Source organism: Capricornis sumatraensis, chromosome 17 (assembly GCF_032405125.1).
Source record: "Capricornis sumatraensis isolate serow.1 chromosome 17, serow.2, whole genome shotgun sequence".
In the NCBI taxonomy this organism is placed as follows: Eukaryota; Metazoa; Chordata; class Mammalia; order Artiodactyla; family Bovidae; genus Capricornis; species Capricornis sumatraensis.
Genome location: NC_091085.1, coordinates 64952083 through 64976974, shown reverse-complemented (window position 1 = coordinate 64976974; position 24892 = coordinate 64952083). Strand labels below are relative to the sequence as shown.

The 24892-nt window shown below is 44.4% G+C and overlaps 1 protein-coding gene across 3 annotated transcripts in view; it reads left to right on the top strand.

Annotated features, from left to right (window-relative positions):
• The first annotated feature begins 11462 nt into the window (after positions 1 to 11462).
• FBXW8 (F-box and WD repeat domain containing 8) overlaps positions 11463 to 24892 on the top strand; it is a 120433-nt gene continuing 107003 nt past the window's right edge. For 2 of the 3 annotated variants that reach the window (XM_068990028.1, XM_068990027.1), the window contains exon 1: positions 11463 to 11783. In XM_068990028.1, the coding sequence (XP_068846129.1) occupies positions 11463 to 11783 (321 nt within the window). The remainder of the gene's footprint in view (positions 11784 to 24892) is intronic. The other variant, XM_068990029.1, reaches the window with a different exon arrangement.

The window sequence follows — 24892 nt, the reverse complement described above, 5'->3', positions numbered from 1 at the left end:
CTGTGTCTCTTTTGCTGCCCTGCATATAGGATCATTGTTACTGTCTTTCTGAATTTCACATATATGTGTTAATATACAGCATTTGTGTTTCTCTTTCTGACTTATTTCACTCTGTATAATAGGCTCCAGTTTCATCCACCTCATTAGAACTGACTTAAATGCATTCTTTTTTATAACTGAGTAATATTCCATTGGGTATATGTACCACAACTTCCTTATTCATTCGTCAGCCGATGGACATCTCGATTGCTTCCATGTCCTAGCTCTTGTAAATAGTGCTTCAGTGAACATTGGGGTACATGTGTCTCTTTCAATTCTGGTTTCCTCGGTGTGTATGCCCAGCAGTGGGATTGCTGGGTTGCATGGGAGTTCTATTCCCAGTTTCTTAAGGAATCACATCATACCATTCTCCATAGTGGCTGGACTAGTTTGCATTCCCATCAATCCCTGTATCTTTCTTAAAAATCACAATATCACAGTCATGGTGTATCATCCTTTTCTTGTTTTGTTTCTGGCCACGCTTCACAGTGTGCGAGATCTTAGTTCCCTGAGTAGAGTCTTAACTACCGGGCCACCAGGGAAGTCCCTATAATTCTTTCTATTCGTTGGTGGACTTGACTTGCTAGTATATTATTGAGACTATTTGCATGTGTGTTCATGAGAGATATTAGTCTGTTGTTTTCTTTTCTGATAACAAGAGTATTAGGGGAATTCTGGCCTCATTGAATGAATTGGGAAGTATTCCCTCTGCTTCTATCCTCTGAAATAGATTGTGGAGAATTTACATAACTTATTTTTTAAATGCCTGATAGAAGTCACCAGTGAATACATCTGGGCATGGTGTTATTTTAGAAGGTTATTTACTATTGATTCAATTTATTTAATATAAGCTTAATCAGATCATCTATTTCTTCTTGTCTGGGTTCTCATCCAGGTTATCAAATTGGTAGGCATAAAGTTATTCATAATACTCTTTTTATTATTTCTTTTACTGTCGATAGAGTCTGTAGTGATATCTCCTCTTTCATTTCTGATACTAGTAATTTACATCCTTTCTCTTTCTTCCCCTCCTCCCATGTGGAGGCTGGAGCTGATTGAATTTGGACATTTCCCTTACCCCCAGGTCACTTAGACTCTGATAATATCCCATCAAGTTGTGCTCTGGTTAACTATTAATAGTTTCTCCTGAGGGCAAGCCTGGTTAAACAGAATACTCTGGTGTATTTCAAAATGGTTCATTTACCCTCTCCCCACTGAAACTGTGAGAGGATTTTTCTCGGATGCTTGTGGTAAGAACTTGGTCAAACTTCTAGAGGAAAAACTCACAAAAGAGGGGCTCCTGTGACTGGGTCCCTCTTGAGCTTTAATCTCTCAGACGTGTCCACACTGAACCTCAGGCAGTGCATCCATTACAGCTCAGGTTTTCCTATCTCAGCACTGTTCTGCTTGTGAGCCTCTGCTTCAGTAAGCTAGACTCCCTGTATTCACCAGTTTCATCAATCTTTTTTAAACTTATTTACTTATTTACAGCTGCTTGGTGTCTGTTGTTGCATGTGGGCTTTGTCTGGTTGCAGTGGATGTCTCTTGCTCCAGAGCACAGGCTCTAGGCTCTCGGGCTTCAGTAGTTGCCAGTCGTGGCCCATGTGGCCAGAGCCGCAGTAGTTGTGGCCCACGGGCTTAGCTGCTCCACAGCATGTGGGATCTTCCCAGCTGCTGCTGCTAAGTCACGTCAGTCATGTCCCACTCTGTGTGACCCCATAGACAGCAGCCCACCAGGCTCCCCCGTCCCTGGGATTCTCCAGGCCAGAACATCGGAGTGGGCTGCCATTTCCTTCTCCAATGCATGAAAGTGAAGAGTGAAAATGAAGTCGCTCAGTCGTGTCTGACTCTCCGCGACCCCATGGACTGCAGCCTACCAGGCTCCTCTGTCCATGGGATTTTCCAGGCAAGAGTACTGGAGTGGGGTGCCATTCTTCCCAGACCAGGGAGCAAATCTGTGTCCCCTGCATTGGCAGGCCGATTTTAAACCACTGGACCACCAGGGAAGTCCATGTTTCACCAGTCTAGGGGACAGTGGTTTCCTCTGTCATCACCTCTCTTATGGATATAAGAAGAGTGGAAGATTTTTCAGTCTATTCAGCTTTTTACTTGTTATGACAGAGTGGAGGCTTCCAAGCTCCTTAAATGCAGAATCAAAAGTCAACCTAAGAATCTTAAGTAAAACAGAATCTAAGTCAGTCCGGAGAAGGAAGAAGGAAAGAAGGCTGCTTGGAGGAGGTGACCTCTAAAATGAAATCTGGTAGGAGTTAGGAGGAACTACAGAGCCTCTTGATGAGGATGAAAGAGGAAAGTGAAAAAGCTGGCAAAACTCAACATTCAGAAAACTAAGATAATGGCATCTGGTCCCATCACTTCATGGCAAACAGAAGGAAAAAAAGTGGAAGCAGTGACAGATTTTATTTTCCTGGGCTCCAAAATCACTGCAGACAGTGACTGCTGTCATGAAATTAGAAGACACTTGTTCCTTGGAAGGAAAGCTATGACAAACTTCGACAGCATATTAAAAAGCAGAGACATCACTTTGCAGATAAAGGTCTATATAGTCAAGGCTATTATTTTTCTGGTAATCATGTACAGATGTAAGAGTTGGACCATAAAGAAGGCTGAGCGCCAAAGAATTGATGCTTTTGAACCATGGTTTTGGAGAAGACTCGTAAGAGTCCGTTGGACTGCAAGGAGATCAAACCAGTCAATTCCAAAGGAAATCAACCTTGAATATTCATTGGAAGGACTGATGCTGAAGCTGAAGTGCCAACACTTTGGCCACCTGTTGTGAAGAGCCAACTCGTTTGAAAAAACCCTGATGCTGGGAAAGATTGAAGACAAAAGAAGAAGAGGGCAGCAGAGGATGAGATGGTTAGATAGCATCACCTACTCAATGAATTTGAGCAAACTCCACTCCAGTACTCTTGCCTGAAAAATCCCATGGATGGAGGAGCCTGGTGGGCTGCAGTCCATGGGGTCGCTGAGAGTTGGACACGACTCAGTGACTTCACTTTCATGCACTGGAGAAGGAAATGGCAACCCATTCCAGTGTTCTTGCCTGGAGAATCCCAAGGACAGGGGAGCCTGGTGGGCTGCTATCTATGGGATCGCACAGAGTCGGACACGACTGAAGCGACTTAGCAGCAGTGGCAGCAGGAGACAGTGAAGGACAGAGGAGCCTGGTATGCTGCAGTCCATGGGGTCACAAAGAGTTGGATGTGACTTAGGGACTAAACAACAACAGCAACAAGGAGTTAGGTAGATGCAAGTGAGAGGGGATGAGAGCGTGGGGTAGGAAGCTATATGAGACTGACATGATTAGAGCTTAGTGACTAAGAAAAGTGTTGAGAAATCAGACTACAGAGGTGAGCTAAAGTCAGATTTCAGGCGGTCTTACAAGGCATTGAGCTTGCAGAAATGCTGTGAAAATGGACATTAAGATTCACAGCACTGAGATGTCACCAAGGAACTCAGCCATATTATAGACATTCTTGACTTCATCCTCACAACAGCTCCATCTGCAAAGTGTTTCGATGAAATTCTGAGTGCTTTAGGGCACTTTGCTGCTATTAAGTGCCCATATAAATTGCAACTTACTGGCTCAGTTGTTTGATTTCCTATTTTTCTTTCCATTTGTGTGTCACCTGTAATTAGAGTTCCAAAGTGCTCAGGGTGATTTTTCTATAAAATAGAGACACATGTTTTCAGCAGTCTGTAAAATGGAATAGACCAAGAAACCCTTTCCATCTCCTATATGAGCACTTGTGTTGAGATTTATGAGACTTATAGTGAGGCCCCTCAGTTCTTTCTTAAATGAGTGAATTCATCTTTCTCTTAAGCTTTGTGTGAGGGTGTGTGTAGTTGTGCATATCTTTATTGTAGCCTCCTCAGTAACACAGACATTTATTGAGCATCTACTATGTGTGGTCAAAACCCTCAGAAATACCTTCTGCTTTCTCTTAGCTTCATCACCAATGGATTCATTCATTCATCCAACCAACCAACCAACCAACCAACCAACCAACCAACCAACCAACCAACCAACAATTTCCCAACAAATCCTAGGAACAAAACTGAGAAGAGAGCACAAGGATGAACAAGATATAGATGGTTCCTACGGAGCCTACATTCGAAGGGAGGAGATGACAAACAAGTAAATAACAAAGAAAACAGCTTACTACAGTAAGAGTGGATTTCAGTGACAAACAGTTGTGTATTGATGCCTCAGATGAGGCACGGAGGGATGGTTTTTCTGAGGAGGTCACATATAAGGTGAGCTAAAGAGTGGATGGGGCTTCCCTGGTAGCTCAGCTGGTAAGGAATCCGCCTGCAATGCAGGAGACCCTGAGTTTGATTTCTGGGTCAGGAAGATCCTCTGGAGAAGGGTAGGCTACCCACTCCAGTATTCTTGGGCTTCCCTGGTGGCTCACATGGTGAAGAATCTGCCTGCAATGCGGGAGACCTGAGTTCAATCTCTGGATTGGGAAGATCCCCTGGAGGAGGGCATGGCAACTCACTCCAGTATTCTTGCCTAGAGAATCCCCACGGACAGAGGAGCCCGGGGGACTACAGACCATGAGGTCACAAAGAGTCAGACGTGACTGAGCCACGAAGCACAGCACAGCAAAGAGTGGATGGGGTCTTAGCTACACAGAGAAGTGACGTGGAAAGAGTATTGTAGGGCAATGGAAGTATGTGCAAAGCACCTCCACAGAACTCTGTGCTCCCAATCCAGTATCATCCCTGGTCTGTGCACTGAATCCCACATCCTGCAACTAAGACACGGGACAGCAAAAATAAAAAATAAATAAAAAAGCAAGAGGAGACTGAGGAGAGGGGAAGATTAGGGGAGTGGTGTCCTCGTGGGACAACCTCCTTTTGAATGATTAAGTTTGTAACAAGCAGCTGACACTGAATCCCATCTGTGCAGCCTTTAAAAAAATGAAACTATTGATGGGAGAGTTCTCAAGTACAAGCAAACCTTTTCTTGTTACAGGTAGTTTTTAAGACCAAAGGTGTCCCTACACCCAAGGAATTAATGGGCTTTCCAGGAGGCACAAGTGGTAAAGAACCCACCTGCCAATGCAGGAAACACAGGAGACATGGGTTTGATCCCTGGGTCAGAAAAATCCCCTGGAGGAGGGCATGGCAACCCACTCCAGTATTCTTGCCTGAAGAATCTCCATGGACAGAGGTGCCTGGAGGGCTACGTTCCATATGGTCGCAAAGAGTCGGACATGACTGAAGCAATTTAGCATGCCAAGGAATTAATATTTTTTTAATCTTGAAGGCATAAAAAACAACAAAGGGCAATAATACCTATGGTGATAAATATATCACACTCATGTTGATATTTGAAATAGCTGCTTGTAAAATTCCAAAGTTTATGCTAATGTTTCTAAACATGCGAAATCACATCATTTCCTTCTATTTGCTTCAGGTTAGTCTCCTGGTGTTTTTTACTCATTAGTGGTTCCAAATGAGGTGTGATTCCTCAATCTTGCTCACAAGAGCTAAGGTGGTGTCTCAGTGTTAAGTGGAAGGGCGTGCATGCTCAGTAGCTCAGTCGTTTCCAGCTAACTGGAAGGGAGTTTTGTCCTAATTCATGGATTGCTCAAGAATGAACTACTTTTAGGTTTTGGGGCTACTGAAAGCAACTTACAGTTCTAATAAAAATTTATTTTTTTAAAGTCAGAAATTGTTGCTAGTAATTAAAAATCAAGATACTGGTTTTTAGAAGCAGAGTGGAGCAGAGTTTTGTTTTTTCTGTCTAGATGTGCATCTCTGCATTCAGAAAACGAAGACCATGGCATCCGGTCCCATCACTTCATGGGAAATAGATGGGGAAACAGTGTAAACAGGGTCAGACTTTATTTTTTTGGGCTCCAAAATCACAGCAGATGGTGATTGCAGCCATGAAATTAAAAGATGCTTACTCCTTGGAAGGGAAGTTATGACCAACCTAGATAGCATATTCAAAAGCAGAGACATTACTTTGCCAACAAAGGTCCGTCTAGTCAAGGCTATGGTTTTTCCAGTGGTCATGTATGGATGTGAGAGTTCAACTGTGAAGAAAGCTGAGTGCCGAAGAATTGATGCTTTTGAACTGTGGTGTTGGGGAGGACTCTTGAGAGTCCCTTGGACTTCAAGGAGATCCAACCAGTCCATCCTAAAGGAGACCAGTCCTGGGTGTTCATTGGAAGGACTGATGCTGAAGCTGAAACTCCAATACTTTGGCCACCTCATGCGAAGAGCTGACTCATTGGAAAAGACTCTGATGCTGGGAGGCATTGGGGGCAGGAGGAGAAGGGGACAACAGAGGATTAGATGGCTGGATGGCATCACTGACTCGATGGACATGAATTTGGGTGAACTCAGGGAGTTGGTGATGGACAGGGAGGCCTGGCGTGCTGCGATTCATGGGGTCGCAAAGAGACGGACACGACTGAGCGACTGAACTGAACTGAACTGAAGCTTCATTTGCCACAGTTCACACCTGGTCTACTTGCCTCATTTTCATTTTGTGGAGTCACCTGAAGGCATTTGAGTTTGTGGTCACTGAAGGCCTTCTTCAGCAGGCTGAACCATGACCTCCCAAAATATCCAAGTCCGAGTCCCTGGCACCTGTGAATGTTACCTTAGATGGCAAAAGGGGTTTTGCTGATATGATGGAATTAAGGAACTTGAGGGTCTTCCCTGGCAGAACAGTGACTGAGACTCTGTGCTTCCACTATGAGCAGGATGGGTTTGATCTTTGGTTGGAGAACTAAGATCCTACATCCTGTGCAGTGTGGCCAAAATAAAAGAGTAAACTACAGTTCTTGAGATGGAGAGAGGAGCCTGGGTTACCCAGGTGGGCCTTATGTAATCACAGGTACCCTTAGAGCAAGAGGGAGGGAGAGGGAGACTTGAACACAGAGACAGAAGGCAGTGTGATGGCAGAAGGAAGACTCTGCTGCTGGCTTTGAAGATGGAGGAAAAAGCTACAAGGCAAGGAATGCAAGGACTGCGCATTCTAGAAGCTGGAAAAGGCAAGAAGACAGTCTCCTCTCAAGCCTTGGAGGAAGCAGGGCCCTGTCAGCACCTTGATTTCAGCCCAGTGCAATGGATTTTGGACTTCTAGGTTCTAGAACAGTAAGAGAACAATAACGTGTTGTTTTTAAGTCAGTTGGTTTTTTCACGTGTTATTAATTTGTTCCTGCAGCCGTGGGAAACTGATACACCCTCTTACCTTGTACGTGAGAGAACATTAATGATCTCTGCTTCTGTCCCCAACTTTAACTACTTTTTTGAGACCTACATAATTCTGCAGTGAAGTTCTTGAACTCCAGTAGGCCAGTGTGTGACTGAACAGGGGGAGTGAGGCAGTAAGTACTTGGGGAAGGGTGTTGGCTATTTTCAGCTGTTTTTCTGGGGCTCCAGCAGAGTTGGGGTTCAGTGGCGAGTGCATAGCACCTCAACAGTGGGCTGAGGGGATGTGCGGGCATGGGGAGCACTAAGACCGACTTCTCAGAGTCTCCCTCCTATGATAGATAGCCATATAGATGTTTTAGTCTGGAGCAGTATACCTTCCCCCTTCTTCTGTTTTGGGAAACTCTGCTTCCCCACTTGATCTGGTCCTGGAAATTCACTCACTATAGTCCCTGCTTCCCAGTCAAGGTCTGGGGTGTGACTCAACCCAGGCCACTCAGTTGATCCTCTGGGGGTAGGTGTTCTCAGAGTCACTTGGAGGCATTGTTAAAACACAGATTGCTGGGGTTGCACACCCAGAGTTTCTGATTCAGTAGTCTGGCCTGAGAGCTTCCAGGCCTGATGAGTTCCCAGGTAATGCTGGTCCAGGGGCCACACTCTAAGAACTCCTGCTTTGGGATTTTGAATGCCAGAAGAGTAGTGGTGAGTGCAACCAAAACAGATGGTTCATGACTTCCTAAATGGCATCTCTGAATCTGATCTGGTTCTAGGCATTCCCAGGGTCTAGTTATTCCTCTTTTATCTCTCCAAGTTCAACTACTTTGTGCTTAAGGTATCCATTTCTGGTATCTGTTGCTTGCAACCAAAGATCTCCAATGGATGGAACTTGCAAGGAGCACTCTTGATAGTGGAAAGGGTGGGCCTCATGGAGCACCAGAGGTACGGAGGATAAGTTAGACATAATCTCTAACTGCCAAGACCATATCAGTGTGGATCTTAATGATCATTCATAGGATGCCTGCTATGTGCCTTATGGATGCTAGGAATTTTATGGCATCCTACCAGCCTTATAGTCATTCTAAAGGGAAGATATCTTTCCATTTATTTTTCACTTGATGATACAGAGGTCCAGGAATTTGCTATTTTATTGGAAATACGTAAAATCATCATAATATTATTAGTGAATGGTAGGTAATATTGAGAAAAGGACAGTAGTTTCCTTCCTCTTAGCATATTTCTCCCCCTTTTTTCATTTTCTCTGGGTGACTAATGGCCCCATTAGCCTGTCCCCACTGCCCTTTAAAATTCTTTTAAAGGGACAAAAATAAACTGATTTTTTTTTTGACCATCAAAATTAGGTATTTAAAATTTTTTCCAGTCTGCTTTTCAAGTATTAGGTGCTCCAAGTATCCTAGAGAGATCAGAAGAGACTTATTTGGCTTTTGAGCTACAGGCAGATAAATAAAAACAAGTTTGACCTTTGGAAATCATATGGAAAACATCTAGAATGAAGGAAGATGTTAGCTAAATGTTTAGGGGGAAATAGCTTATTTTATCTTTATTACAAAAAATACTTTATTGAGTGCTTCTAATGCCCTACACCAAATCCGCTTGATTCGTAGTTGCCTTTAGTTGTGGCTGGCTTCATGCATGGGTAACCTGACGGTCAGGTTAACTGCACAGAGTATCTCTTGCTTTCTGCCCCAGGGTATTGTTACTGCCCTGGTGTGGGATATCCATGGGAATCTGTTTACTTATATTCACCTTGGAAGTGACAGATTATGAAAAACCCGTGGTTTAACCTTTCTCTAATGGAGGATGAGTCAATGGAGAAATATTCCCTTCCAGTTCTTATTTCTTGGGAGAACAATCTTTGAGGCTCCTTAGAAGGTCCCAGTGAGACTGGGACTGAGTGGTCCCCAGCAGGACCAAGCCAAGAATGCTCTTTGAATTAGCTTTCCCTCCTTCCCTGCTTCTTGGTCTCCCATGCTTATTCTCTAGAATCATTCCTACAAATAACCAGCTGCCTGAAAGCCTGGGGTCTCAAGCTCAGCTTTCTGGGAGAATTCAGGCTAGGACAACATTTATTGCAGAAAATTAGAAAAGACAGATAAAGACAGTAAATCACCCTATAATTCTGTTCTCTCTAGAGATCTCTTTTGGTAAGATTTGGGTGTGTATTTTTTGTAACGCTTACACTTGAAGAGATTTTGCCATACATATGTCTATGTATCCTGACTTGCTCTATTGTGAATATTTTCATATGGTTTTCTTCTCCAATGTAATTTAATAGCTGCACAGTTTTTCATTTACTCACTTGTCATGCGTAATACTATGTGCCAGACACCGTACTGAGCACTGAAGACATAGCCATGAACAAATAGATCAGGTCTCTGCTTTCATGAAGCTGACTATCCAGTTAGGATCTTTCCTATGTTCTGATTCGGTATAACTTAGTTAACCAATGCCCTTTGCTCAACTACTTATTGCTTCTGATTTTCAGTACTATAAACAGTGCTTCAGAGAACATTCTTAAAGGCATTCTTTGGACTCCTCACTCAATTTTCTCCTCTTGGATAAATTCCTAGAAGGGGAATTGCTGGAAGAAAGAGGATGTGTGTAAATGAAGATGCTGGAATTCCTAACTCTGGCACCCAGGCTGTCAATAACTGTGCTGATGATATCACTGAATTTGAAAACATATATGCACACACGCATGGTAACCAGAGGTGCAGTCAGATGGTTCCTAGCTGTTTCAGATGTGTGGACTCTATGATTTTGACAATTGGCAGGTCAGGCATGGAGTAAGAGGGCTTCCCTGGTAGATCAACTGGTAAAGAATCCACCTGCAATGCAGGAGACCCTGGTTCAATCCCTAGGTTGCTAAGTTCCCCTGGAGAAGGGACAGGTTACCTACTCCAGGATTCTTGGGCTTTCCTGGTGGCTCAGACGATAAAGAATCTGCCCGCAATGCAGGAGATCTGGGTTTTATCCTTGGAGGAGGGCATGGCAACCCACTACAGTATCCTTGCCTGGAGAATCCCCATGGACAGAGGAGCCTGGCGGGCTACAGTCCAAGGGGTCGCAAAGAGTCAGACATGACTGAGCCACTAAGCACATGGAGTAAGAAAGAGGATTAGAATCCTGGGTCTGCAAATTACCAGCTGTGTGATTTGTGGCTGTCAATACAGTGGAGACATTAGCTCTTACTTTAAGGGTTGTTACTAAGTAAATATTTATTGAGCTCCTACTTATCACTGACCTCCAAGCTAAGAATTGACAGTCCAGTAGCGAACGGAAATGTTAGTAAGCCATTACACAAATAAAAGATTAAAAATTGTGTTCTGTGCTATAAGTATGGGATGCTATAAGAATGAATAACAGGGAGATCTGATTTGTGTGGGCAGGGTTTGGGAGATGAGCTGAGACATGAAAATCTGTGGAGGAGTTATTCAGGTCCAGGTGGGGAGAAAAATTCCTTAAAGTAAGAACTGATGCAAAGCCATTCGAAGTTGGTATGCGATTGTCTTTTTTCTTTCCAGTCTCACAGCCCTCTCACTTGTAGTGCTTTCTGGAAAGATCACTTCTGAGATCTGATCATCCCATAGTTGGTTTGTCTTCTCATCTAGCTTTTACTTCACATGCCATGTCAGACGGTCCATTCTCGGGATCATCCTTCTAAAGGTAATCCTCCCATCCCCGTCCTTCGCCTTACTTTATTACCTTGCTGTAGCTTCTTCATAACACCTCCCACGGATCAGACGTTCATATTTATTTGTCGAAAGTCTCTTCCTCCCTCCACCCCCTTACTTAAATCCAAACCCCAAGAGGGAAGGAATTATTTTTGTTGCTGCAGATTTAAATGTTGAATTCTCAGCTCCTGGCATACAATAGTTGCTCAATGCACGTTTGCAAAAAACAAACAAACGGCTTGCTGCAGTGTGCACTTGGCAAAAGCCACAAGCGGGGAAGCTGAGAAGCTGGGAGCGCGGGCATAGACCCGGGCCCTGAGCTCTGCCGCAAACCTCACCAGCCCTGCACAGCCCAAGGGGGCGCGCCGGGGGCGGGGCGGGGCGGGGCGGGGCGGCGGGGCTGCCCACCCGGAACCGGAGAGCCGGGGAAGCGGCGGTTTCCGGCGGCGGCGGACACTTCCCGCGGAGGGACCTTCTCGCGGAGGGACTGTCCCGTGGCACCCGGTGGCCCGAGGCAGGCAGGGAGCGTCGGCGATGGACGACCACAGTCTGGACGAGTTCCGCCGGCGCTGGCAGGAGGAGCTGGCTCAGGCCCAGGCGCTGAGGAAGCGGCGGCGGCCCGAGGCTGCCGAGCGGCGGCCGCGGCGGCCCGAGGTGGTGTCCGGGCGCGGCGAGCAGCAGGCCTCGGGGTACCTGGCACTGGCCCAGGGTCTTCTGGAGGGCGCGGGGCGGCCCCCGGCGGCGCGGGCGACCCGGGCCGAGAGGCAGGAGGCAGCGAGCCGTTCCCGCTCCCCTCCCGCCCGCGACGCTGCCGGGGGCAGAGAGCAGCTGGTGGACCAGCTCATACGGGACCTGGTGAGTGACTGTGGCCTCCCACCAAGGCACGGGCAGGCCCCCGCTCTGATACAGACCGCCTAGTGAGTTGGAAAGTGACTGTGTGCCACCGGTGGGGGGGTGGGGGTAGGGAAATGAATAGAGGTGAGTTTGGCGGGCTACAGTGTACGGGGTCACCAAGAGTAGGACACGACTTAGCGACTAAACAACAGCACAACCCTGTGTTTGTGGATGCATTGAGTATCTTTGCAAGGTGTGGTTCCGAACTGGGGGCGATTTTGTCCCCCGTTTTGGTAGTGTCTGGAGACATTTTTGGATGCCACAGCTGGGGCGGGGCAGTGTGGGGTGGCTGGTAGCTGCAAGTATCTCGTGGGTAGAGGCCAGAGGTGCACAGGACAGCACCCACAAAAAATTACTTGGTGCAGATCGAGGAAATCCTGGTCTGGAAGGGCTCCTAAACTTGGGGGAGGCAAACCCACCATGCGGATAGGAAGGAATTTTAACTTAGCACAGAGTCGGACACGACTGAAGCGACTTAGCAGCAGCAGCAGCATATAGTGTTTGGACAATTCAGGTTTTTTCTGACTCTGCATGTGTTACTTCAATTAAAACACACAAAAAGAATATTTTGATAAGAACTTTCATGCTATGATAGTGACCATTTTATGGGACATGAATATCTTCCAGAATCTGGAGAAAGCCGGGGCTTTTTTTTTTTAATCCTTTTCAGGAGATTGGCACAATCAAGATCACCAGAAACACAGTCATGGTTAAGAGTTGGGGTAAGGCAGTGGGTTCAATGGCTTGATTTAAATTGGGCTCAAAGGCAGTATCTGTGGCTTCCCAGTTGGAAGTAATTATGTAATTGCCAAGCTGTTTCTAGAAGAAATGGATTACTCAATATAATACATAGTTATATTCAAACAACATGAGTAGCTGTAAGTTTTCACAAAGTTTCTGGTTCTATGCTCTGCCTATCTCTATTTTTTTTTTTTTTTTGGTCTTTGTGTTTGTTAAACATTCTCATTTAACATGTCAATTCTTACATGTGTGAAAATTCATTCTGGCATCATGCCTGCTTCTGTAAGAAGTGTTTGACCACTGAAGTCTGACAGATGTAAAAATTTTAATGCCTTGACGAGGTGGCTTATCCTCTGATAAGTTGCCCAGGCCAGGCCAGATCTACACAGAAGTTATTCTCACAGACATGTAGGCAAAGGCAAGACCAGTGCATGGGGGGTGAAGAGAAACAGGAATGGGGATTATTAGGACCAGTAATCCTCCCTGCTGAATATGGCATTGTCTTTAGGAGTCACAACAATCCTGGGAGGTAGGTATTGTTGGTCTCCTTTTACAAATGAGGAAATGCAGGTTTTCTGTAACTTGCTTAGGATTACCCATCTGACAAGTTCTTTGGATTGAACTTGGGTCCAGATCTGTTGGACTTTAAATTTCACCAGCTAGGAGTTCCTTAAACTTGTTGCATTGGTTTCCAGAGGAGGGGCCCAGAGACCTGGTGATTGGAATGGTCAGGTGAGTTTGAGATATTGTTCTCAGCTGTACCGCCTCTTGGTTTGGGGTCCTGATGCTCGCTTGAGGTTTTCCAGACCTAACACTCCTGAGACACAGGTGTCCATTCCAAAAAGAAAGGAGCCCTCACTTAAGTATCCTAAAAATGGAAGCAACCTGCCTTCTGGAGGATCCAAGAGACTTTAGAATCTCAGTCTCTACACTACCATCAGCAGCATCCAACCTGTGGGGCATCACCAGTGGTTTTCTTTTGTTTTCTGTACTTAGCAATCATCAGTAACACGGCTATAAATAAAAAAAAAACTAATAAAACCATTGTGTGCTTACTTGTTGTCTCCTTGGTGTTGTCAGGGTTTAGAAACGTGATTTCCACTTCTCCCAGTGGCCCTCTCCAGTGGCTAGCATTAGACCCATTTGGCAAATGAGGTTTAGGAAAGTAATTGACTTAAGGGAGTCACCCAGTATCTTCAATCAGAAAACTGAAGGCAGCTTTTATAAAAAAGATCTGGATTTGTATTGCAGGGGTTGTAAGTCCCAGAGCCCGCAGAGGGCAGGCAGGAATGCAGGTGAGTGAAGTAGGCTGTTAGTCATTTGATCCTTTTTTCCTAGTTCATCAGATGTTTATGTTGAGCACAGGTTCCCATACTTTTGTAATAATTTGTTTCATAACGACTACCATTCATTTTGTCACATTAAATAGTAAACATCATAACGGTGTAGAAATTGTCTTCATGATATCACTAAAGAAAAATACTTAACCGTTTTTCTCGATGCACAGCCCTCCTCTTGGTCTTATTTCCCCACTGAAAAAAAAAAACCTCTGTATTGAATTGTACAAAGCATAAATGTACATCTTAATGTGTGTCCAAGAGTGTATATAGCTATGTAAACAGCGTCCAGGTTACAGAGCAGCATTACCAGCTTTTCAGTCCCTTTACTTGTGCCATTCCACCCAAGGGTAATCTCTCCCCTGACTTCTAACACCTTAAATTTTACCTGATTTTTTAAATTGTATCACTAGAATCATATGGCATGCACTTTTGTGTCTGGGTTCTTGTGCATAGCATTATGTATGAGATTTACCCCTAGGAATATGCCACATCTTACTAATTCTGCTGTTGATGGGCATTACTGGTAACTAGTTTGTTAATCACCAGTTTCGGCCTGTTTGGAAAAGTGCTGCTACGAACATTTTGTAGATCTTCTGGAACATATGAACACGTTTCTTGGGTATCTGCTTAGGAGTAGAATGGCTGGGTTACAGGGTAGGCATATGTTCACCCTTAGTAGATATTGACCATTTTCCAAAGTAATGGTACTAACTTTTTCACTTTTCATAGTAACTGGAATATGTGGAATATGGTGTTTCACTTTTTTCTTTGCCATAAATATACTCCCACCTAACTGAGATGACATGTGGCAATGAACTTGACCCTAATATGGATAAGATGATAGTGACAAATTGGGGAGTGTATGTTATGGCTGGGCTAAACGTGGGAGTCTTGACCCAGATTAGCTGGTGGTTGCCATGTAAAAATGTGGTCCTGAAGTTGTAGAGTCTTTAGGTTTTTTTCTCCCCCCCAAATTGTGATTTGTGTTTGTATGTGGACTCTTATCAGTTTCCTTTTCATTTTAAAAATAATTTTATTTATTTATTTAGACTCTGCTGGGTCTTTGCTGTTGTGTGTGAGCTCGTGATTGCAGTGAGTGGAGGCACTCTTCTTTGTGGTGTGTAGGCCTCATTGTGGTACCCTCTTGTCGTGGAGCACAGTCTCTAGGCACACAAGCTTTAGTAGTTGCTGCACGCAGGCTCAGTAGTTATGGTGCACAGGCTTAGTTGCCCCACAGCATGTGGGGTCTTCCCAATTGAACCTGTGTCCCCTGCAGCCACAGGTAGATTCTTAACCACTTGGACCACCAGGAAAGTCCAACTCTTATCAAAGATTTTTTGCAACAAAACCCCCCCCAAAAAAAATTTGGCTGAAGACAACAAGAATTTATTTAGCTCAGTGTCTTTCAGGGTGGCACTTTGGGCTGGGCCTGGGTGGGCTCATGTATCTGTCTGAAGTTAGCTCCTGTCACGGAAACAGTGAAACAGCTCTGGCTGCGTGGCTGTGTGGCTGTGTGTGTGTGTTGTCTCATCATCCAGGTTAGCCCTGGGTGGACCTTATCAGAGTTATGAGAGTGGCAGGAGGGCAAGTCCTAACCCACAAGTGCTTTTGAAGTCTGTGTGTTTGTTATTGTCTCATTGACCAGAGCAGTTCATTGTTACTGTCTCATTGATCGGAGCAATTCATATGGCCACATCCAGAACTGGAGCTACCCAAATGCTTGAGTACAGAGAATCATGTACAAGTCGGGACTAGTTAATACAGCCACCTGCCACAAGAACTCTTCCCTCCTCTAGTTCTCCGTAACACCTCTCTGTGGGCTAGATCTGCCTTGGGCCATGAGTTTGGGATCTGTGGGTGACTCCTGAAAAGGAACATTGAGTTCTATTTGGTATGCCTCCCCCCCCCCAAAAAAAAAAAACCTCTTGACAGTCTCATCCATTTGACCTGAAAAGGAAATAAAAAGTTAGTACCACCTCCAAACATCCCCTCACCCCTCCTCTCCCCATCTTTGGTACTCTGTTACACTGCCATGTCTTCTGTTTTTGGTGCAGTCTCTTTCACGTCAGTCTTCAGTATGAACACTGAAGCAAGAACAGCTAGTAAGCTAGCTGTCAGGAGTGAAATTGCCTCTTGATGGGGTAGTGTTGTAGCGTTACACAGTCGGGTACAGGCCAGACCTTTGATGGACAAGCCCAGCTGAAATGAAAACTTGGAAATGATTGCTCTTGAGCCTTCTCTTATGAAGCTTTTGATAACAGTGCTAAGAGACCATCTGTTTTAGGTGGTCAATTCAGTTCAGTCGCTCGGTCGTGTCCGACTCCTTGCGACCCCATGAATCGCAGCATGCCAGGCCTCCCTGTCCATCACCATCTCCCAGAGTTCACTCAGACTCACGTCCATCGAGTCCATGATGCCATCCAGCCATCTCATCCTCGCTCATCCCCTTCTCCTCCTGCCCCCAATCTCTCCCAGCATCAGAGTCTTTTTCCAGTGAGTCAACTCTTTGCATGAGGTGTCCAAAGTACTGGAGCTTCAGCTTTAGCATCATTCCTTCCAAAGAAATGCCAGGGCTGATCTCCTTCAGAATGGACTGGTTGGATCTCCTTGCAGTCCAGGGGACCCTCAAGAGTCTTCTCCAACACCACAGTTCAAACGCATCAATTCTTCAGCGCTCAGCCTTCTTTACAGTCCAACTCTCACATCCATAACATGACCACAGGAAAAACCATAGCTTTGACTAGACGGACCTTAGTCGGCAAAGTAATGTCTCTGCTTTTGAATATACTATCTAGGTTGGTCATAACTTTTCTTCCAAGGAGTAAGCGTCTTTTAATTTCATGGCTGCAGTCAACATCTGCAGTGATTTTGGAGCCCAAAAAAATAAAGTCTGACACTGTTTCTACTGTTTCCCCATCTATTTCCCATGAAGTGATGGGACCAGATGCCATGATCTTCATTTTCTGAATGGTGAGTTAGGGACACCTAAATTGTCTTCTTGGTATACGGTTGAATTAGTGAAAGAAATGATACGGCCCTGGATAGAAAGGCATTGCCTTTTTTTGTCCTTTTCCCCCTTTTCAGTAAACTCAGGGTTCCCATAGGTAGTGGAGCCGCATGAGTATAATCACAAGCATATTGCTGCGTTCTTCACTGTGGTGGTCATGAAATCCAATTGCTCCGTCTCATTTCTCTTGAGGTGGTGTATCAGGACTCCGGGCATTAAGCAATCAGCACCCAATTCAAATTGGTTTAAAAAAACAAGCTGGAATCTGTTGATTTACATAATTGAAAATTTTAGGTGGTGGTTCTTGTTCTGGGTGCTTTTATAATGTAACTAGAAATCTTTCCATCTCTCTCTTTTTATCCTCCCCCACTCCAGTTTTACTGAGCTATAATTGACATCAGTCAGTTCAGTCTGTCAGTCATGTCCAACTCTTTGCAACCCCATGGACTGCGACATGCCAGGCTTCCCTGTCCATCACCAACGCCCGGAGCTTGCTCAAACTCATGTCTGTCGAGTTGGTGATGCCATCCAGCTATCTCATTCTCTGTCATCTCCTCATGCCTTCAGTCTTTCCCAGCATCAGGGTCTTTTCCAGTTAGTCAGCTCTTCGTATCAGGTGGCCAAAGTATTGGAGTTTCAGCTTCAGCATCAGTCCTTCCAATGAATATGCAGGACTGATTTTCTTTAGGATTGACTAGTTTGATCTCCTTGCAGTCCAAGGAGCTCTCAAGAGTCTTCTCCAACACCACAGTTCAAAAGCATCAGTTCTTTGGCACTCATCTTTCTTTATAGTCTAACTCTCATATCCATACATGACTACTGGAAAAACCATAGCTTTGACTAGATGGACTTTTGTTGGCAAAGTAATGCCTCTGCTTTTGAATATGCTGTCTAGGTTGGTCATAGCTTTTCTTCCAGGGAGAAAGTGTCTTTTAATTTCATGGCTGCAGTCACCATCTGCAGTGATTTGGAGCCGAAAAAACATAAAGTCTGTCAGTGTTTCCATTGTTTCCCCATCTGTTTGCCATGAAATGATGGAACTGGATGCCATGCTCTTCATTTTTTGAATGTTGAGTTTTAAGCCAACTTTTTCAGTGTCCTCTTTCACTTTCATCAAGAGGCTCTTAAGTTGTTTTTTGCTTTCTTCCATAAGAGTGGTGTCATCTGTATATCTGAGGTTATTGATGTTTCTCCTGGCAGTCTTGATTCCAGCTTGTGCTTCGTCCAGTCTGGCATTTCACATGATGTACTCTGCATATAAGTTAAATAAGCAGGGTGACAATATACAGCCTTGACGTACTCCTTTCCCGATTTGAAACTAGTCTGTTGTTCCATGTCTAGTTCTAACTGTTGCTTCTTGACCTGCATGCCCGTTTCTCAGGAGGCATGTCAGGTGGTCTGATATTCCCATCTCTTTGAGGATTTTCCACAGTTTGTTGTGATTCACACAGTCAAAGGCTTTGGCATAGTCAGTAAAGCAGAAATAAATTTTTTCTGGAACTCTCTCGCTCTTTTGATGATCCAGTGGATGTTAGCAATTTGATCTCTGGTTCCTCTGCCTTTCCTAAATTCAGCTTGAACATCTGGAAGTTCACAGTTCATGTGTTGTTGAAGCCTTGCTTAGAGAATTTTGAGCATTACTTTGCTGGTGTGTAAGATGAGTGCAGTGTGAGATGAGTGCAATTGTGCAGTAGTTTGAGCATTCTTTGGCATTGCCTTTCTTTGGGATTGGAATGAAAACTGACCTTTTCCAGTCCTGTGGTCACTGCTGAGTTTTCCAAATTTCCTGGCATATGGAGTGAAGCACTTTAACAGGATTATCTTTTATGATTTGAAACAGCTCAACTGAAATTCCATCACCTCCACCAGCTTTGTTTGTGGTGATGCTTCCTAAGGCCCACTTGACTTCACATTCCAAAATGTCTGGCTCTAGGTGAGTGATCACACCATCGTGGTTATCTGGGTCTTAAAGATCTTTTTTTGCATAGTTCTTCTGTGTATTCTTGCCACCTCCTCTTAATATCTTCTGCTTCTGTTAGGTCTGTACCATGTCTGTCCTTTATTGTGCCCATCTTTGGATGAAATGTTCGCTTGGTATCTCTGATTTTCTTGAAGAGATCTCCAGTCTTTCCCATTCTGTTGTTCTCCTCTATTTCTTTGCAGTGATCACTGAGGAGGGCTTTCTTATCTCTCCTTGCTATTCTTTGGAATTCTGCATTCAGATGGATATATCTTTCCTTTTCTTCTTTGCCTTTCACTTCTCTTCTTTTCTCAGCTATTTTTAAGGCCTCCTCAGACAACTATTTTGCCTTTTTGCATTTCTTTTTCTTGGGGCTGGTCTTGATCACTGCCTTCTGTATAATGTCACAAACCTCCGCCCATAGTTCTTCAGGCACTCTGTCTATCAGATCTAATCCCTTGAATCTATTTGTCACTTCCACTGTATAATCATAAAGAGTTTGATTTAGATCATACCTGAATGGTCTAGTGGTTTTCTCTACTTTCTTCAGTTTAAGTCTGAGTTTGGCAATAAGGAGTTCATGATCTGAGCCACAGTCAGCTCCCAGTCTTGTTTTTGCTGACTGTAGAGCTTCTCCATCTTTGGCTGCAAAGAATATAGTTAGTCTGATTTCAGTTTTGACCATGTGGTGATGTCCATGTGTAGAGTCTTCTCTTGTGTTGTTGGAAGAGGGTGTTTGCTATGACTAGTGCGTTCTCTTGGAAGAACTCTGTTAGCCTTTGCCCTGCTTCATTTTGTACTCCAAGGCCAAATTTGCCTGTTACTCCAGGTATCTCTTGACTTCCTACTTTTGCGTTCCAGTCCCCTATAATGAAGAGGACTTTTTTTTTGGTGTTAGTTCTAGAAGTTCTTGTAGGTCTTCATGGAACTGTTCAATTTCAGCTTCAGCATTACTGTTTGGGGCATAGGCTTGGATTACTTGGATAATTGACATAGAACACTATAAATTTAAGGGGTACAGCATGATGACTTGACATAGCTATATATTACAAAATGATTGTAGTAAGTTTGGTTAACATCCTTTACCTCCTAGTTAGCAAAGCTTTTTTTTTTCTTCCTAATAGAAATCTCTTCATTTCTTGGTCCTGCTTTCCTTTTGTTGGCTTTATTCATGGACAGGTGCTCTCCAGTTTGGGATAAAGTGGCTGCCGGCCAGTTCAGTTTTCTCTGCTAGCGGCTAAGCAACTGAGGGTGAAAAAGAGGATGTTTTATGCTCCCAGAGTCATGAACTTTAAGTCTCATTGGTCCGTCCTTGAACCCGTCACTGATGCAAATTGGCCAGGCTCATATCCACTGTCTGCTCCTGCAGATGAGTGGGATCAGCCTTACCTAACCCATGTTGACTAAGAATGGGATGATTTCCCAAGAGAAAAGAGCAAATGGATATTGGGCAGAAACAACAGATGACTGCTTTAAGGGGGTCAGTGTTCAAAGTGTGTGCAGGAATGTAGGTGTTTTCTGTTCATCTAACATGTATTTATGGATCAGCAAGGTTCTGGGGAATCAGCAGTAAACAGAATGGACACAGTCGCAGCCCTCAGAAGCCTACAGTCTTGCTTTTTTTTTAAACTGAAAGGGTGACATTAATGGGTCAGGTTGGCCCTGGTTACAAGTCCATCCTCTGGAATCAGGCAAACTCGAGTTCACATTTGGTCTCTGCTGCTGCCTAGCTGTTTGACCTTGGGCAGTTTCACTTATCCTACCTTACTTATCAAAAAAGGTCGATGCTAGTATCATCTTGTATGGAGGCATGGGACATTCTTAGCACCAAGCCTGGCTTACAGTAAGTAGCCAGTAAGTTAAAGCTAGCACTATTATTATCAGTGGTTTTGCAGAAGAGTTTATTATGCCATCTCACTTCCTCTTTGCTAAGCATTACTCCTGGTAAGCCTCTTGCTTCAGCATCCACCCACCTTGGACTGGAATCCCTGAAGGGCAGGTCTGTTGTCCTCCTCCTGTACCCCCACCTATGGTGCTGAGTGTAGTAGGGGCCCCGCCTGCATTTGTGGAGTAGAAATAACAGGGACTGCTGCTTCCAACAGCAACCTCATACAGAGGGTCTGTGGTGGTTAGAACCCTGGTGACCATTCAGAGCGTGAAGATTTGGGTTTTCGGGCCTGATTAAAAAATTTTAAAACTGTTGGCCAGTATTTATTGCTCACTTTGTCCCTTATTTTGTCAGAGCCTACATCTGTGTTGTCAGCAAGGTCAGTGTGATGACTTTTCCTCTTTTTGTTAAACTTAGAAACAAGTAAGGAAACACTAATACAAAATGAGAAGGCAACTGAGTCAAATGTGAACTCGTGTTGGCCTACCTGGTGAGACTTCCTTTCTGTCCTTTGCTTTCCTTTTAAGGCTTCACTTGATTCTTGTCCCTCTGTTTACTCTCTCCCGATTCCTCCAGCCCAGGGTCCGCTGCCTTCTCCCTTACCCAAACTAAAATGTTCTCCTGTCAGTGCCATTCACTTTTTCCTGTTGTGAATGAGCAAGTGTCTACTTGGGCATGTTTTGAAACGGTCTCTGTGTGTGCACCAGAACAATTGGTAACTCAGGGCATCTGTTTGTTGGAAGGTTCTGCTTCATGGAGCAGATAACTCCTCAGATAACTCATTAGGCAGCTTCTTGGTGAGCCTGGCAGGTTACAGTTGATGGGGTCGCAAAGAGTTGGACACAGCTGAGAGGCATGCACACGCGTGCACTAGAGAGAGGGCTTCTTGGTACCAGGCTGTCTTCTTGGCACTGAGGCTACAGCAATGAACAAGACAGAAAAATCCACGCTCTTATAAAGTCCACATTTTGGACAAGAGGGACATGGACAATGAACAAATAATGGCTGGGTAGTAGATGCTCTGGAGAAAAATACACTGGGTAGAAGGGATAAGAGTGTGTATGTGTTGGGGATTGGTGTATCCAAGAAAGCCTTCTTGGGAAGGTCACACTTCCAGAAGCGGGGAGAGATTCACAGGAGGGGATTCTAGGCAGAGGACGGCGAGTGCAAAGGTTCTGTGGCGGCCAGGGCCAGCTGGCCTCGTGGGTCCGTGTGACCTGTGTGGTCACCTAGGGCCTCAGGCTCAGCAGCATACACTGCTTAGTTTAATGCCCTCTTGTTACCATCTTGAAATTCTTAATATTAAACAAGGGCCCCTACACTTCTGTTTTTCTCTGGGCTGCACAAATTATATAGCTATTCTTGATGGTATGAATGTGTTTGGAGAGTTTGGGACCCTTGACAGGGTACTCTACAAACCAACCATACCCACACAGGCTTCTCTGGGACCTGAAGCTTTTGACAAGGGGCTCCCTCTTCTCCTGACTTCTCTTCCTCCTGGAGAGAGAAATTGCATCCCATTGTAGATGAAAAGGGGGCTTTGAAAGCAGAGATCCAGCCTCTTCTGCCTTCCTAGCTTCCCCCACTGCCCAGCCTCCTGGGATTGCCCCAGCTCTCACTACCCCAGTTGCTAAACCATTTTGTGTCCATCCCTTGTCAGCTCCTGGGGGAATCATACCAGTAGGTGGTGAATGACAGTGGCTTTTGAAGTTGGCAAGCCCATTAAAAAACAAGTACCGTGGATGCTGAGTGTGCAGCTGCTGTGTGCGTACCTGGTGGATACTGTAGTGCTGCAGTTCAGTCACATCAGCCACGTACGTGATCAACCAAAATGCACTGAATTCCCTTTGCTCTTTCTCATAGCGACACGCAAGGGATTATGTTAAGTGTTGAATGAGAAACTGGCCTTTTGTGGACTGTTCGGGAGTTTAACCACCCTTTATAGCATTGTTGCTTCAGAGAAATGATTTCCAAGTTCTAAATAGCTGGCTTCCTAATGAACTTGGGAATACCTTGGGGGACCGTCTCTCTTGCTTTTTGTAGACTCCAGTTTTTATCCCATTTTATGTGACAATGATATATCTCTATATAAATATTTTAGTTCTGAGTGTTGACATCATTTCTTATACACCCACTCATAGTACCTCCCCTCCCCCCCAGCACTTGGCATGGTCTTCAATTCAGATAGTGTTTTGGACGTAAAACATTTTACCTTATTTTACAAATGCGTTTCTTTGTGAAAACATCACATAGTTATTATGTGTTTTGAGACACATTTAGGAACGTAAATGAATACCTGTTTATCTCGACAGTATTTCAGACCTTTTCCCCCCTAATCGACCAATTTTATTTTTCTTAAAGAAAATACAGGTGAAACTGGAACTCATCCACTCCTTCTGATGGAGATTGTGTGGGTCTGCTCTACTGTTCAGCAGTATGTGAACAGTTGAGATAAATTCCTGTAGAAAACAATCTCCTTTCAGGGGCAGATTTCGCAGAAAAATTGCACATCTATTGTCTAAACTCGAGGTTCTTGTCTCAGTTTCTTAAGACACCATCTAGAGAGAGAGCTTTCGTGTTCTGTTTGCCTTAGAGATGTACGCTGGGAACAAACCTTAGGTCCGTTTCTTCACTCTTTACTGATTTGGCGCTTAGTGATTATCCCTTCTTCTACTAAACAAGAGAAGACAGATTAAATTTCTAACAGTAAGGCACAAAACCAATCCATTTGCAGAATTAGTCTTACATTAGTACATGAGAGTACAAATCGGCCTCCCTGGGGATGGATCTGTTTGCAATTTCTTTTAGCATTTACTGGAGTAAGTCCAGTAGACTTTGGGAAAATCAAGTATTCACTGACTTTGAATTAACAAAGTAACATAACCTCTCTGTGGTGGCTTTCTTTTTTTTTTTTTTTGACTTGATTGGGAAAGGATTGATTTTTATATCTGTCGATAAGTTAGGGTTGTGTTTCTCATCATTTGGTTTACATGAGAATTCCTAAGGAGTAGGTGCCTGAGCCCCACCCCTGAGAATTTGGGACAGGAGGTCTGAGTGAGGCCCTGGGATTTAAGGTTTAAAACACACACACCCAGACAACTCCAAAGATGACTCTGATGTTTGGTACAGGACAGCGGTCACCAGTAGTGGATAGTGAGTCAATATCTGAATCATTAAAAAAAAAAATTAAAAGCCAAATTGTATGCTGTCAAAAGGATGTTTTTCTTTAAATTTGAAGAAATGTTAATACTTTGTGGGGCTTCCCTGATGGCTCAGTGGGTTAAGAATCTGCCTGCAGTGCAGGAGATGCAGTAAGTAAGGGTTCAGTCCCTGGTTGGGAGGATCCCCTGGTGGAGAAAATGGCAACTCACTCCAGTATTCTTGCCTGAAACATTCGATGGATAGAGGAGTCTGGCGGACTACAATCCATGGGGTTGCAAAGAATCAAACAGGATCAAGCACGTACACATTAATACTTTAAATTTATCGGGTGGTCTTCGGTACCATAGATTTGGCCATTCTGAATTACTCTCTAAACTTTGTAGTCATACTAACACTTTCATAGTATGGCAAAGTTTCCTGTCATATTTCAACTGTCCTTTTTTTAAGCTTTATTTATGTTATTTTTGGCTGTTCTGGGTCTTCGTTGCTCTGGGCAGGCTCTCTTTTGTTGCAGCGGGCAGGGGCTGCTCTTCATTGCGGTGTGCAGGCTTCTTATTGCAGAGCGCGGGCTCCAGGGTGCATGGGCTTCAGTAGTTGCAGTGCGTGGGTTCAGTAGCCGTGGCTCTTGGGCTTCAGAGCTCTGGGTTAGTACTTGTGGTGCACAGACTTAGTTGCTTCACAGCATGTGAAATCTTCCCCGACCAGGGATTGAACCCATGTCACCTGCATCGCAAGGCAGATTCTTCACCACTGGACCATCAGGGAAACCGTTTGTTTGTTTTCTTCTTAGGATATCTTAGTTTCTGAAATGACAACTTGTCCATTTCCATGTTTAAGTTAGTACAGATATAGTTGGTTAATGTGGCCAATAACTTTTGGGGTAGCAGTATGTTGGCACTAGTGTTAAAAGAACCTGCCTCCCAGTGCAGGAGACATAGAGATGCAGGTTTGATCCTTGGGTCAAGTAGGAAA